Source organism: Mytilus edulis, chromosome 3, assembly GCF_963676685.1.
Source record: "Mytilus edulis chromosome 3, xbMytEdul2.2, whole genome shotgun sequence".
NCBI classification, from domain to species: domain Eukaryota; kingdom Metazoa; phylum Mollusca; class Bivalvia; order Mytilida; family Mytilidae; genus Mytilus; species Mytilus edulis.
Window position 1 is genome coordinate 25,181,578 of NC_092346.1, and position 14,547 is coordinate 25,196,124.

At 33.7% G+C, this 14,547-nt stretch overlaps 1 protein-coding gene across 2 annotated transcripts; it reads left to right on the forward strand.

The window, feature by feature from the left end:
* Positions 1-1,445: 1,445 nt before the first annotated feature.
* LOC139516046 (actin maturation protease-like) lies at positions 1,446-13,421 on the forward strand. Of its 2 annotated transcripts, none has more exons than XM_071305855.1 (7): positions 1,446-1,468; positions 8,890-9,122; positions 9,387-9,461; positions 10,051-10,169; positions 10,843-10,966; positions 11,461-11,531; positions 12,793-13,421. In XM_071305855.1, the coding sequence occupies exons 2-7, from the start codon at positions 8,965-8,967 to the stop codon at positions 13,122-13,124; spliced, it is 879 nt and encodes a 292-aa protein (XP_071161956.1). In that variant the 5' UTR covers positions 1,446-1,468; positions 8,890-8,964; the 3' UTR covers positions 13,125-13,421. The 2 variants fall into 2 exon arrangements, with proteins under 2 accessions (XP_071161956.1, XP_071161955.1); XM_071305854.1 differs by lacking the exon at positions 1,446-1,468 and adding an exon at positions 6,008-6,150.
* Positions 13,422-14,547: the final 1,126 nt, after the last annotated feature.

Consider the following 14,547-nt stretch of genomic DNA (forward strand, 5'->3'; position numbering starts at 1 on the left):
TGTGCACAAAGGAGGTCCTTTGCGGTGTTTTTAGAGACCCCCACTGAAGTGGTTGAAAACATTCCCCATAGTTCACTGCCATACATTAATAAAGGTTTATAATTGTATGGTCATAAAGGTGCATTAAAGTTGTGACACTAGGATTTGATGATGCAGTGGCGGATCCAAGGGGGGGGGGGTGCCTTTTTTGGCCGATCAATGCATTTGAATGGAAGCATATAGTTGGAACCCCCCCCTTTTACTCTGGGTTGGGAACCCCTCTTTTTAAAATGGCTGGATCCGCCACTGTGATGCTAGGCATTGTTGTAATCCAAAACAAGCTTTCGTAGAGTTTTTTTTATAGCTCATCTTTACACTGTGTAAATTTACCACTGGATACAAATTAAGTAATTCCTATATACATTTTACACTTTCAAGCTGTTGCCCATTCAAATACACTGGACAGTCAACATGTTTTCAGGGTTTGTTAAAAATTAAAACTTTAGTTTTATTAAGGTTTACATTTAAACACCATTTTGAGCAACATAATTGTAACTTATCCATTCTATGCTTATGACTTTCTCTACAAATCCCCAACAAATCCAGTTACGAATTCAATTTAGGGAGGCAGAGTGGTTGATCGCCAAAACAAAAATAAAATCACATTTTTTTCAAGATATATATAATTGTTTGTGTAAAATCGTTGAAAAAATATTTTTCGCTCTGCATTAAAGCCATATGTGTGGTTTACCAGCAATACATAGCTACATCAGAAACATCGTTCATGAAAATTTTAACAAATATTACCTACATTTCATGCTTAGTTACATCATCACAGTTTTGCATTTAAGTCAAAGATCTTTTTCACATTTTAGGTAAAGTTAGAAACATGTGTCACCCAAACATTTCTTGAAGAGAATCAACATGCATTTCATCTGATTTCTAGAGAACATGGATGAAGCTTCTTAAAATAGTGAACAAAATAGTACGCCCAATCTTGACTTGACCAGAGACATATGACTTGTACATGATTTTTTTTTATTGTTCCCAAATCTAATGCAAAAGTTAACAGAAATTGTCTTTTTTCTTTCTCGAAAAAAATGAATATATATATATAAAATAAAAAAAAAAAAATGGAAATCATTAAAGAACGTTATCTTCAATATTTATCCGAGATAGATTTTTTTTTGGTTGATCATTCCAATGACTAGTCATATAAATGTTGTTTACATAAAATACAATAAATCATACAAATTAAAAAAAAAAATAAAAAAAAAAAAAAAAAACATTAAATCATATTAGTTTGTTTAAATAATATTATTCAAAAGTATTTTCGATAATTGATTAATTAATTAATATATGTTTATACAGTCTATAATCTTATATACACATGAAATCACAATGACCCATTTATGGTTTAATTGCAGGTTTATAGGTATATGATTAGGTGTGATAATTAGTGCGAAGGAAGCCATAGATTAATCTACAGGTAATTTATTCTTTGATGTCTGAGGAGAGTAGCATCTTGACAATAAACAAGGTATAATTAAGATCTGGATACTTTAATATACAGAGTTTGACAGCGTCCTGACAGCGTGTAAGGGGGCGGGGAATGTTAAGGTATATATTTCATTCACCCTTTCAGGAATTTATTCACTCTTCTTCGTACCTTGAAAAAATACACTGCCTAATTATTGTTAAAATGGACTGTTTTACGCTTGAGATGCAAATCTTCCAAACCCCTTGTAACAAATACAGTCAGGTCAACTTCTTTGAATATGGTATGTATAACATTTATGTTAGTGTTATGTTTTAAGTTTCTAAATCTATTTAATAAAGTAGTACACAATTTTTGTTTTATACAATCAAAGTCTTGAATTTAGAGAAACATTTAAAAGTTGGACAAAATGATAAGGTAAAGTCCAGACAAAACTTAAATAGACAATAGGAAATCGATTATGTTTTCCATGCACACATATTTTTAAGAAGCCTGATTTATATCATGATAATTGAAACCAAAGGAGACGGCATCTTTTAATTTTTATACAGAAATATAACTATTATAAACCAGAATGCTAATTTCAAACAGTGATCAAATTATAAACGCCTATAATTTATGTTTTCACAATATAAACTTGTGTACATTTTGTGTACATTCATAAATGATTTTTTTTTACACTTACCAATAATATGAATGTTAGACAAACTAGGTACGCTCTAACAGTTTCAATTGCATATTTGACTATATATTTTTTCATTTATTTCAGACAACTTGGACCAAATACTACAAGATCTACAAGAAGTTTTTACACCATGTCAGCTTAGTCTTGAAAATTGTAATACTGGAACAAACTCATTGTACGACGATTTGTTTTATTCCCCGAATCCAAAGAAACAACAACCCTCGACTCCAAAATTAGAGCTTTGTCGTCTTGATGAATTCGTTTTACAAGAACTGGACATTATTTCTGCAGAACTATCATTCTATAATAGTACCAGAAGAGGTCAAAGGGTCAAGAAAAGGCTATTTAGTTGTAGTGGTGACAACGACGAACCTATGCCAATTAAAGAAACGCTGTACAATAAACCTATCACACAGCGAAACTGACGATGACTCTGAGTTTACGTGGTTGTCAGTTTGTCGAATTTAAACACCCTCCTTTTGGAGGCAATATGGAATATATATATAATTGTTCAATGTTATACCTTTGTTAGTTATATTCTAAGCATATTTTACACTTGTAATTATTGAATATTAGTGCTGATTAAAAACTATTGAATTTAATTTACTTTGTATTAATTCATTCAGTGATATAGTTGTTGATATTTGTCTTTTTCTTTTGATTAAAAACTATTGAATTTAATTTACAGACATCAGCATGTTTAGACGAGTTATATATATATATATATATATATATAACTCGTCTAAACATCAACCCAACAATGTTAGATCTGTAAATTTGCTTTCGCAAATTTTTGGTTCTTCCCTCGCCGGGATTCGAACCCATGCTACTGTGATATCGTGACACCAAATCGCCTGCACTGCAGCCGTCCCGCTAGACCACACGACCACCTGAGCTCTCAAAATAAGAGCTTTCGCTGGCCATGTGTTACCTTTCCACGTCAGTTTTAATCTAGCGGCGTACTGCAGTACATGATATATAAGGCATGAAGATGTTATTGTTACAGATCAGCTAAATTATCTATAGTAAAGGATCCTACAAATGAATGTAAGATACAGTCACAGAAAATAATTATATTTATAAGTACGTCTGAGTCAGTGACAACCCTACAACAGATGTATCCACCGGATCGCCATCAATGATGGTGATACATGGCTGTGTACATAATGTATATACAACTCGTCTAAACATCAACCCAACAATGTTAGATCTGTAAATTTGCTTTCGCAAATTTTTGGTTCTTCCCTCGCCGGGATTCGAACCCATGCTAATGTGATATCGTGACACCAAATCGCCTGCACTGCAGCCGTCCCGCTAGACCACACGACCACCTGAGCTCTCAAAATAAGAGCTTTCGCTGGCCATGTGTTACCTTTCCACGTCAGTTTTAATCTAGCGGCGTACTGCAGTACATGATATATATATATTCATAACGAGACCACTCAAAATACATTAACACACGACACGGTCTTCTAAATATTCAAACGTTTCCATCTGATGTGAGACCCTTAATCAACTGGACGAAAGTCTACAAACTTACTATATAGATATAGGAAGATGTGGTATGAGTGCCAATGAGACAACTCTTCATCCAAGTAACAATTTCTAAAGTAAACCATTATAGGTCAAGGTACATCCTTCTACACAGAGCTTTGGCTCACCGTTCGATAAGCAAGCTATAAAAGGGCCCCAAAAATTACTATTGAAAAGCCATTCAAACGAAAACCAACGGTGTAATCTATATAAAAACGAAAAAAAATTTGGGGCCTTCTATTATGCTAAACACCAGGAAAACTAGATTTTTTCTGTCGATGTTTGAGACAGACAACACACACAATATTCCTATTTCCCCTTTTAATATGGATAAGTGGAATTTAAAAGATACCTATTATTGTTTAAAAAAAAACCCCACACAAATGAGATCAAATGAAACATTTTAACATTAGCATCCCTCACTACAACTCCCACGTATATGTACCATATATAAAGTCACCTTCTAAAACCATTCATTATAAATATCTGGTATAAGCAACGATTTTTATAGAAGCTGATACTGTGTTATTCAGTGTACTCGCAGAGAGAATTATGGATACATGTAGTCTTACTGCTACTTAGTAAGCAGACATTCATTTATGCCGACCATTTTATATAAAATTGAGAAAGGAAATGGTGAATATGTCAAAGCGACAACCACCCGACCATAGAGCAAACAACAGCCGAAGGCAACCAATGGGTCTTCAATGTAGCGAGAATTCCCGCACCCGTAGGTGTCCTTCAGCTGGCCCCTACACATATAGTAGCTAGAAGTAAATCAATACTAAATCAACGAAAGAATAACAAAGAATGTTATAGTTCACGGAAGCAAGCTCAACGATTGTTAATCCAGAGGCGGATTAAGGAGGGGGCCCGGGCCCCCCTTTTTCGAAAAAAATGGTTGCTTATATAGGGAATCAATGAAGCGTGACTCGAGCGGGCCCCTTCTTAGGTCAGTCAGTGGGCCCCCACTTATGAAAATTTCTGGATCCGCCACTGTATATGGTGTGGTGTTTAACGACCTTGACTGGCCTTTCAGCCCTCGCACGGTCGGCTCGGTGCCCGAAGGCGTTTGGTGAGCTTTAAATATTCTGGAGCCATGGGTCAGGAACAAGTAGTGGAGGTCGCAATATGGAGGCCGCCATCTTGGTTTTGGTGAGTTGTTTTTGGTTTTTGACTATTTTGTTGTTTATTCTTCACTAACGGCTGCTTTCAGGGCCAGTTTGGTCAGCTTGGCAGCCCGCTAGCCTCGATGATGGAGTACTGGTAGATGATCTCGGACGTAGTTCGAAAGATGACAGGAAGCATTATCAGGACCAAAGCCGTGAGGCAGTGAATTGAAGGTCGTATCACCCAACAGCCTAGGATACAGCCCTCGGACGTTAATCGGCATAACACTCCCCATAATACAATGGTTTTGGAGTGCATGTTAACGCGGGTACGCCAACTACTACGTCTATCTGTACGGCATGGATCGGTTTCTGTCATCTTAAGTAGTAAGTCGTTGATATCTAACTGTAAACCCTCATCGAAGATAGCGGGTAAAGGAGAGCTGGCCCAGCACGTCCGTTCAGCTGTAATGACTGAGACGTGACTGTGGTGAATGGATTGAATGAATGAATGATCCGCCACTGTAATCTGTCTTTTTATTAATATACCCGAACCTTGTCACGAATGAGGCCCCTCACGGGGGGGTCCTAGTAATCACATAATCACCATTTTTTTTTTTGCCAATATAATCACATAATCATTAAATATTTGCTTATCTTTAGTAATCAAATAATCATGAAATATTTGGCTTAATAATCAAATAATCATTAAAAAAACGGCCAAGTAATCACATAAGCAAAAAACCCCATGAGGGCCCTCACGAATATGACGACTGTGTATCATCAGTAAAAGTGTTTTCCATTCGTTCAGTTGGTTGAAAAAGTCGAGCGTTTGTATAATTTTGACGGATTTTATGGACTTTCGTTATATAATTATATCTATATATTATATATTATATAATATTATTTTACTACAAGACTTTATTTTTCAGAGGCTTTTAAATACACTTGGCGCTTGCAGAGACATATAATATATGTCTCAGCTGGCGCTTGTAGAATCTCCACCTCAAGGATTTTTTTTTATCATTTTTCTGTAGATTTAAGAGAAGAGGGACATTTTTTTTTTTTTTTTTTTTTTTATTGTAATTTTTATTGTCTGTGTGACCTGGGAACAGTATATAACATTATCTATTATATATGTTCCTGGTGTGACTCAATGCAATATAGATCGTAAACCATTCATTTGGCGGGAAATAACTTTTTGGGTCTTTTTCGGAAAGTCTCGAGGTTGTAGGTAGAAAAGTGAAAGTAGAAAATCCAGTCAGTGAAAAAAACGTTACTGTAAAAAGATTCATGTCTCATATATGTCCAGTGCATATGTATATATTATGCAGGCTTAATTGCAGGTATTTGTCGCAGCCTATAAAATCTATGTAAATAAGCAACTGTGGTGGACTGGTCAAATCATTTGCGTTTGTTTCCTTGTTTTGATTATAGATATTTACCAGTTTACTTATATCCCCCTGTAGATGTTGATCAGAGACTTATTTGTTTCTGTTTTGATCACAGGCACTTGTTTTATCAATGTATAAACAGTCTTCTAACAAAAAAATAAAAAAATAAAGCCTTTAACAGTTATAAATATAACGAAGAAGAATCCCAGTATTGATCAATATTAGAATTACATGGTCCTGAACATATTTCTTTAGTAATTTTGAAAGGAGCTAGCTTGCTGGCGTTTTAATATTCTATAAGTGTAACACAATTACTGATTTAGCTATAATTTCTTTTTAAATGTCTCTCATTGCAACTATTGAACTTCGCAGAGATTGTTCTTTCAGCACCATTCAATAGTTTAAATTAAAAGTGTTCCCCTCAGTTTAAGTTTGTAACCCAGATTTGTTACAGTCCAAACTTATTCAGATTCCCAACAACAAAATTTCCAGAAAAACATGTAATCTGGGACTAAACAGCTGTGCACTACTGTTAAAATTGCCTTTATTTACAGAGCAGTGGCGGATCCAGAACTTTTCATAAGGGGGCCGGCTGCCTGACCTAAAGGGGGGCTGTTCCAGTTATACTTCAGTGATTTCCTATATAATCAACCAAATTTAGTGCTAAAGGTATTACAATTACATGTATAAACCGCTAATTTTATAATGACATTTACATAAAAATAAAACAAAATATTAAACACAACAAATGACCCCAAGTGCCCCCTTTCCTCAGTTCCATAGATGTTTAATAAAGGAGCCTCATGATTTTACTTGCTGACTTATAGTAGTTGGTTTTTGAATGTAATTTTAGTAATCTTCAACAAATCTATCATAAAAAAAACAAAATTTCAATAACACAAATTTTTTATTTGTATTGTCAATTTCCCCAATTTACTGCTATTTGTTGAACAACATGGGGTACAACGGGTACAATGAAGAACCAAAAACTGCAGTTAAAAAATTTCTGACTCTGAAACCACCATTTGGTCAGCATTTGTCGCTGAAGAGATGTTATGTGTAAACCCCTTTTTTTGGTTCTGTCAGACACCTCTGTCCTGTTTTCTGATACCGGTACTGAAAAACGTTTAAAATATTTTGAATGACTGAAACATTTTTGTCACACATTTCTGAAAGTACTACTGAATGGAATAACTTTTATATCTGATCCACAGATGGATATTGATGACTTGTAATATGAGAGTGCTTTTGAATCTCCCTTAACTTTATTTGGTTGGGCTACTTTTCATTATACATTTGTTATCAATTTTCCAGAATTCAAAATTATTCCAGATTCTCTTGTATACCTTGAATTATAAGAAAGGTGTATGCTAAGCATTGTATGTAACTTCTTGTTGGACCCTTGATCTGGGATCCAATCCAAAAGACCAATGTAAGGTTGCCTATAATTGCTTACACTATTGGCAATCATACCACATCTCCTTATTATACGACTGCAAAAAAATTTTTGCGTCATATAATGGCACTTTTCGTCGTCATCATCTGTGTCTTCCGAAGACGCATTTAGTTTCCGGACAATAACTTGAGATTTAGTAAATGGATCTCTATAAATTTTTACCAGAAAGTTTAATACCGTTAACGGAAGGTTGGGATTGATTGTGGGGGTTATGGTCCCAATAGTTTAGGAATTAGGGGCCAAAAAGGGGGCCCAAAATAATCATGTTTGTAGTTTTCAAACAATAACTTGTGTTTAAGTGTATGAATCTCTCTGAAATTATACCACACGTTTCCATACCATGAAGGGATGGCAAGTTATGACTTTGGGGGGTTATGGCTCGAAATGTTTTGGAATTAGGGTTTAAAAAAGGCAAAATTAGGGGCAAAAAAAAGGGGAAAAACTAGGTTTTCCATACAATTACTTTAGATTTGGTGAATGGATCTCTATAAATTTTTACCAGTAAGTTCAATACCACTAAAGGAAAGTTGAGGTTGATTTTGGGGGTTATGGTCCCAATAGTTTAGGAATTAGGGGCAAAAAAAGGGGGCCCAAAATAAGCATTTTTGTAGTTTTCTGTTTAAGTGTATGAATCTCTCTGAAATCATACCACACGATTCCATACCATTTAGGGATGGTTAGTTATGACTTTGGGAGATTCTTAAAATGTTTTGGAATTAGGGGCAAAAAAAGGGGGGAAGACTAGGTTTTTCTGGTCAATGGACAATTAAGACAATTTAATAGCAGTGTAAGGGAGGTAAATCAAAAACAGTTAACATACAATGTTTGGTATGTTCAGATTTACCTCTCTTACACTACTTGTAAATTATGTATAAAGAAATGTCAGGTTTTGGACTTATTGCAAAAAATGGGGTGGTAGTAGTTTTCAATTTATTTTTCCAAATTTCTCAAATTCCAAATTTTTTAAAAGTTTGAAGAAGAAATCTTTAATTGCACAGTGAATATTGCATAATAGATTTGTATTAGTTTTGTGTAAGAAACTCATATGATGTCAAGAATTTGATCACAATCCAAATTCAGAGCTGTATCAAGCTTGAATGTTGTGTCCTTACTTGCCCCAACTTGTTCAGGGTTCAACCTCTGCAGTTGTATAAAGCTGTGCCTTGCGGAGCACCTGTTTTTTTTAAAATGACAATCATTTGAATATCAGTAATCCTTTTTCTCTCTTTTTTCAGACTTCATCAATAAAGAAAGTTTGTCCATGATGGAAAGATCATGAGTGAGGAAGTCCAGGAGTTGTTAATATTGAGATGTCATGGAATTCACCTGTACCACCTCCCCCACCCCCTGTACTTCCATCGTCATCTTCGACTCCACCAAAATTAACAAGACAATCAACATATGTCACACAGATTTGTGATCAAGAAGATGTTAGAAAATCATTTCATGAAAGACTGGAAAAAAATGTGTACATTGTTTATTATCGGGTCATGAGTACTGTTTCTTGATCTTCATTTATGCCTTAACAGTATATAGTTCAATATTTATTTACTATTTGGACAGAATCTTATTTAATTATGACTCAGAGATTGCATCTGGATCTAAACTGGTTTCTTTTAAATTATTTTCTTTATTTAACTGATAATGGACTTATTACAATTGTGTACATGGACTTATTTCCTGTGTTTATTAATATAATTTAAGAAAAAAACCATCTCTTTGCTTTTTGTAGGTTAAAAAGAAATGGAAAGAAAATTGTTGTCTCCATGAACAAAGAAGTGACCCCAGTCCTACAAGATGGTCCAAGGTTAGTCATAAATGGAGAAACAATAATCAAGTTACTTTAAAGTTATTTCAATCCCAACTGATCTTGTTTGAAATACATGTTCTACTAATTTTGCAAATAAATGATTGAAGACTGGCAATTTATTAATACAGCAAGCAAGAACATTTTAAAACTTTCATGAAAAAAGGATAGTATTCATAAATTCTTACATATATATTAGGCTTTTGTAATAATTTTCATTAATAATTGTAATTCAAATAATTTTTTAAATTTTAAATTTTTATTTTTATTTTTTTAAATTTTTCTAGTGAACCAAGAAAAATTGTGGTACCCCATACATAAGAAGTGATTGAATCGAGCATTTTTTTTTTGAATCGTAATCCTCTATTCCATAGTTTAAGAAATCTTTTATGATTTTTTTTGTTTAATATTATTACAAATTGATTGTATTGATCATTGCACAATGATGATATTAAGATATTTTCTATAAAAGGATGATGGTTTTCTTAATTTGTGTGACCTACGTCTTATGCATGAGTGAAATCTGATTAAAATATTCATTTATTTCTGTGTTTTATTAATTATATGTCTTACATTTCTATAATTTCAGTTGTGGTTTAGTAGCTGTGGTGATGGCAGCACAATTATTTGATACAAATTTGACATTTGATTGTATATTTAATGCAGCTAAGCAAAAGGGATTCACACGACAGGGAGAGATGTTCTCAGGTAAAATTATAGAATAAAAAACACAATCCTTGCATGACGCTGTGTATTGCATGTGATTATAATTTAAGGAGGTAGACCTAGGTTAAGGGAAACAACTCTTAAAATCATCAGTACGTTTGTGTCAGCCATTTTCATAAATATGTTCTAAGCTTCTTGGATACATAGATTATTTCCAATCTGTTTCAGGTAAATGCTTAAAATTCATTGAAGAAACTTGACTTTTGCAAACGCATAACTGATTTAAAGAGTTATCTACCTGAACCAAAGTCTACCCCCTTAAGTTGTTATATATTTAAGTATTCAATAAGGTCAGAAAACATCGTTTGAATAGATTGATACTACCTGTAAACAGTTTTGTTAATGTAAGATTTTACTTACTGTGGAATCATTTTATTTTCATTGGTAGTAATTTCTGTGGTTTGAAGAAAACTCATATTTATGGATATTTAATTTAGTATTTTTAGCAGTCTGCATACATTCCTTTAGAAAATTTAAAATTTGTTAAACATTTAGATTCCTTGTTCTACAGTTTCCATGAAATCAACGATACCTGGTATCAGTAGTCTTAATGATAACAGTATACATTCGATTGACTGACAAAATAAAAGATGACCATTAAATGAAAAGATCAAAGTACAATTAATCATGCAATAAATCATGATTGTCTTTTTAGCTAGTAACATGAAACAGTTGGTGGAGGACATGATTTCTGACACTAGAGTTACTTCCCTTGATATGGATACTGGTCCAGAGTTACTGATCAATCATTTGGTAAAAGGAGACGTATGTCTTATACCGTATCCTTCAAGTTGTAAACATAAAATTGAGAATGGAAATGGGGAATGCATATTTTAAAAAATATTGTCATACAAATTGCTCTTTGCTTCATAGAAATATAGGAATAGAAGCACTTCATACTAAAAATATGTGCACTATCAAGGCTTTTCCAATCTTTAAAATTATTAAAAGAAACATTCAATACTTATAATTACATTTTTATACTACAACCATGAAATTAAGATATCAAGTTTTTGTATAGTTTTTTATTGCATTTTTTTTAGCATTTTCATGAACACCACATGTAAACATAGCCGTCATATTTCTCAACAACAGAAATATGGTATTGGAGTGCTTTGCACTTGTCTTCATCCAATCAAAATTACAGATTCTAATGAAACATACATGTAAGGTGATTATATAAATATAAAGAGCTGCAATTGCAAAACCCAACACAGATATGTTGTTATAAAATTGGTCTATAAAAAATATTGTTGTCCTTAATCTTATTCAGATATGATTCAGACTTCAATTTTGAACCCTGTAATAAAAAGGGACATAAAGCACACTGGGCTTTACTCACTGGTATGTAAATAGCATGTATCTGATAGCATAAAACCATCTTAACTTTAAAACTACGGATTTTTTTTAATATTAAATGGAAAGTGTTCTCTCTCTTACTTAGTGGTGAAGTGTAACAAATCTTCTATACTGTGGTTCAATTCAAAACTAGATGAACTGAAGGGCCAAGTGAACTTTTCTCATCACTTGGCGTCCGTCGTCTGTTGTCCGTCGTCGTCGTTAACTTTTTACATTTTGAACTTCTTCTAGAGAACCACTGAATTGAATGAAACCAAATATGGCATGAATGTTCCTTATGAGGTGCTGACCAAGTGTTGTTACTTTGTAGCCGATCCATCATCCAAGATGGCCGCCAGCGGGGGACTTAGTTTAACATAGGACCCTATGGGAAATGCATACAAATGACTTCTTCTAGAGAACCACTGAATGGAATGAAACCAAACATGACATGAATGTTCCTTATGAGGTGCTGACCAAGTGTTGTTACTTTGTAGCCGATCCATCATCCAAGATGGCCGCCAGCGGGGGACGTAGTTTAACATAGGACCCTATGGGAAATGCATACAAATGACTTCTTCTAGAGAACCACTGAATGGAATGAAACCAAACATGGCATGAATGTTCCTTATGAGATGCTGACCAAGTGTTGTTACTTTGAAGCCGATCCATCATCCAAGATGGCCGCCAGCTGGGGACTTAGTTTAACATAGGACCCTATGGGAAATTCATACAAATGACTTCTTTTAGAGAACCACTGAATGGAATGAAACCAAACATAGCATGAATGTTCCTTATGAGATGCTGACCAAGTGTTGTTACTTTGTCTCCGATCAATAATCCAAGATGGCTGCCACCGGGGGCTTAGTTTAACATAGGACCCTATGGGAAAGGCATACAAAAGTCTTCTTTTAGAGAACCAAGGAATTGAATGAAATCAAGCATAGCATGAAAAGTGTTTTCCTTATGAGGTGCTGGCCAAGTGTTGTTACTTTGTAGTCAAATTTTACCTGTTTTTATATGATTTCACAACCCTTGTAGAGTCAGGTGAGCGATACAGGCTCTTGAGAGCCTCTAGTTTAATTAAAAATATTTTTATAATAAGGTTTGGTTCATATAAGGTTGGTTTTCATCATCTCCCTCTATTACTTCATTTCATTAGATTTAGCAAAAGTATCTTTCAAATTCATTGTAGACAAACATCATCACAAAGACTTTATAGCAGAATTATCTCCCATTATTACCGCTTATTTATTGTATGTTACAGGTTTTGGTTTAGTCCTTGATAGTAGTGTAAGTGACAAGAAAGGTCTAACAATGGATGATGGCTGTGTTTTTAATGTTGCATCAGATACTATTCTATCTAATAATCTTCTGGATGATGCTGAAGACATTTTGGTATATGGACTACAAGGGAAAAGTCAATACCCTGGAGTATGGTCTTTATCAAGTATTATAGCCAGTAATAGGAACCTTGTAGAAGTAGATCCAAACAAACAGGATGACGATATAGGATATATTTTACCTGAAGAGGGTATAGATAAGGCATTATGTAGTAAAGCTCTAGTTCTATCCAGAGGGAATTTGAACCCACAATAATCGACATATGCTTTAAATAATTCATTAGAAGTTCCAAGGTATTGAATTGTGACACTGCCAGATGCAGAAGAAAGTGTTCAGTAGTTTATTATTTTTGATAAATTTTGAAACATGGCAATCAATTTATTTATAATGGGTCAAGTGCCCAATTATTGAAAACTTCTATTTTATGTGTTATAACCAATTGTTTTATGCAAATTGCCTGCCATTGATAGCTAATGTTATTAACATATTTTAATTGTGGATTGAATTGTTATGGAATGTTACAACTTTAATAAAGTTTTCTTGTTACATAAACTTTTCTTTAAAAAGGCCATACTATAGAAATTCAGTTTTGAAATACATGTTCATTTATTGTTTTCTTTATGGTATAAGACAATCTAGTGGTCCTCAACAGAGTATTTAGGGTACAGGCATGCAGCTGCCATTAAGGCCCTCCCCCTTTTTCCAAGTTCAGGATCACAAAATAGCAGATTGGTAATAGACTCTTAAATAACCCTAAGACATCATCAAATTGATAAACCATATGTCATGTAAATTTTTTATCCGAAACTTGACAGTGATATTTTGAAATTGAAACATTTTTCATGACAAAGGATAGACAAGACAATTGCCAGTATGAATAAACAGACATAAAAAATTAAAAGGAAAAAAAAACACCCTTATAACTAAACCAAGAGCAACACATTCTATTACACTAGGGATGATATTAGGTGCCATAAGAGTAAGCAGCTCCTGCTCCAGATGTGCCACTTGTCTTGTTGCTCATGTAAGTACAAATCTGGTGGTAAGTCTTATTTGTTTGGTCACAGGATTGTAGTTAAATAAATTGGAACAAAGCTGTTGTCATCTGTGAAACTGTTATTCCATAATGATCAACAAACCTCTGAAGGTGTCCATAAAATTTTCTAAAGGATGATTTCAACTTCACCATTTGAAACTCTTTGGTCAATAGCTTCCCTCGTTATCAAGGAAATCATGTTAGGGAATATACAGTATACTCCATATACAGGTTCTATAATCTTAAGTTCAAGTAAAATTTGGTATTAGAATGAATGTTTAGGAACTTTATCATTTGTTATATTAGGACCCTTTACAGCGGACTATTTAGTATGGGTTTTACCAATTGTTGAAAGATGTGCAGTGACTTATAGTTGTTAATTTCTGTGTCTTGCGGTCACTTGCAGAGAGTTATTTCATTGGCAATCATACCACATCTTCTTATTTTTATATTCTCTTTTAAAAAAGAAATCTGAATAAATTGACATTGAAGTCTTGGAAAAGCTATAGAAAATTTAACAGCATTCAAATCCCAATGATCTATCATAATAGATAATTAAAAAATACACCAACACAATTAATATACAGACTTCTTTTAAAATACCATGATTCATCCAAGTTCTGACAATGGTCTGTTCTGATC

What these genes read in the sequence shown, in the direction of transcription:
- LOC139516046 (XM_071305855.1), top strand. Translation starts at nt 8,965, where the DNA reads ATGTCATGGAATTCACCTGTACCACCTCCCCCACCCCCTGTACTTCCA. An exon ending in GAAAGACTGGAAAAAAATGT is followed by an intron (nt 9,123 to 9,386) that starts GTACATTGTTTA and finishes TGCTTTTTGTAG; the next exon opens with GTTAAAAAGAAATGGAAAGA. An exon ending in ACAGGGAGAGATGTTCTCAG is followed by an intron (nt 10,170 to 10,842) that starts GTAAAATTATAG and finishes TTGTCTTTTTAG; the next exon opens with CTAGTAACATGAAACAGTTG.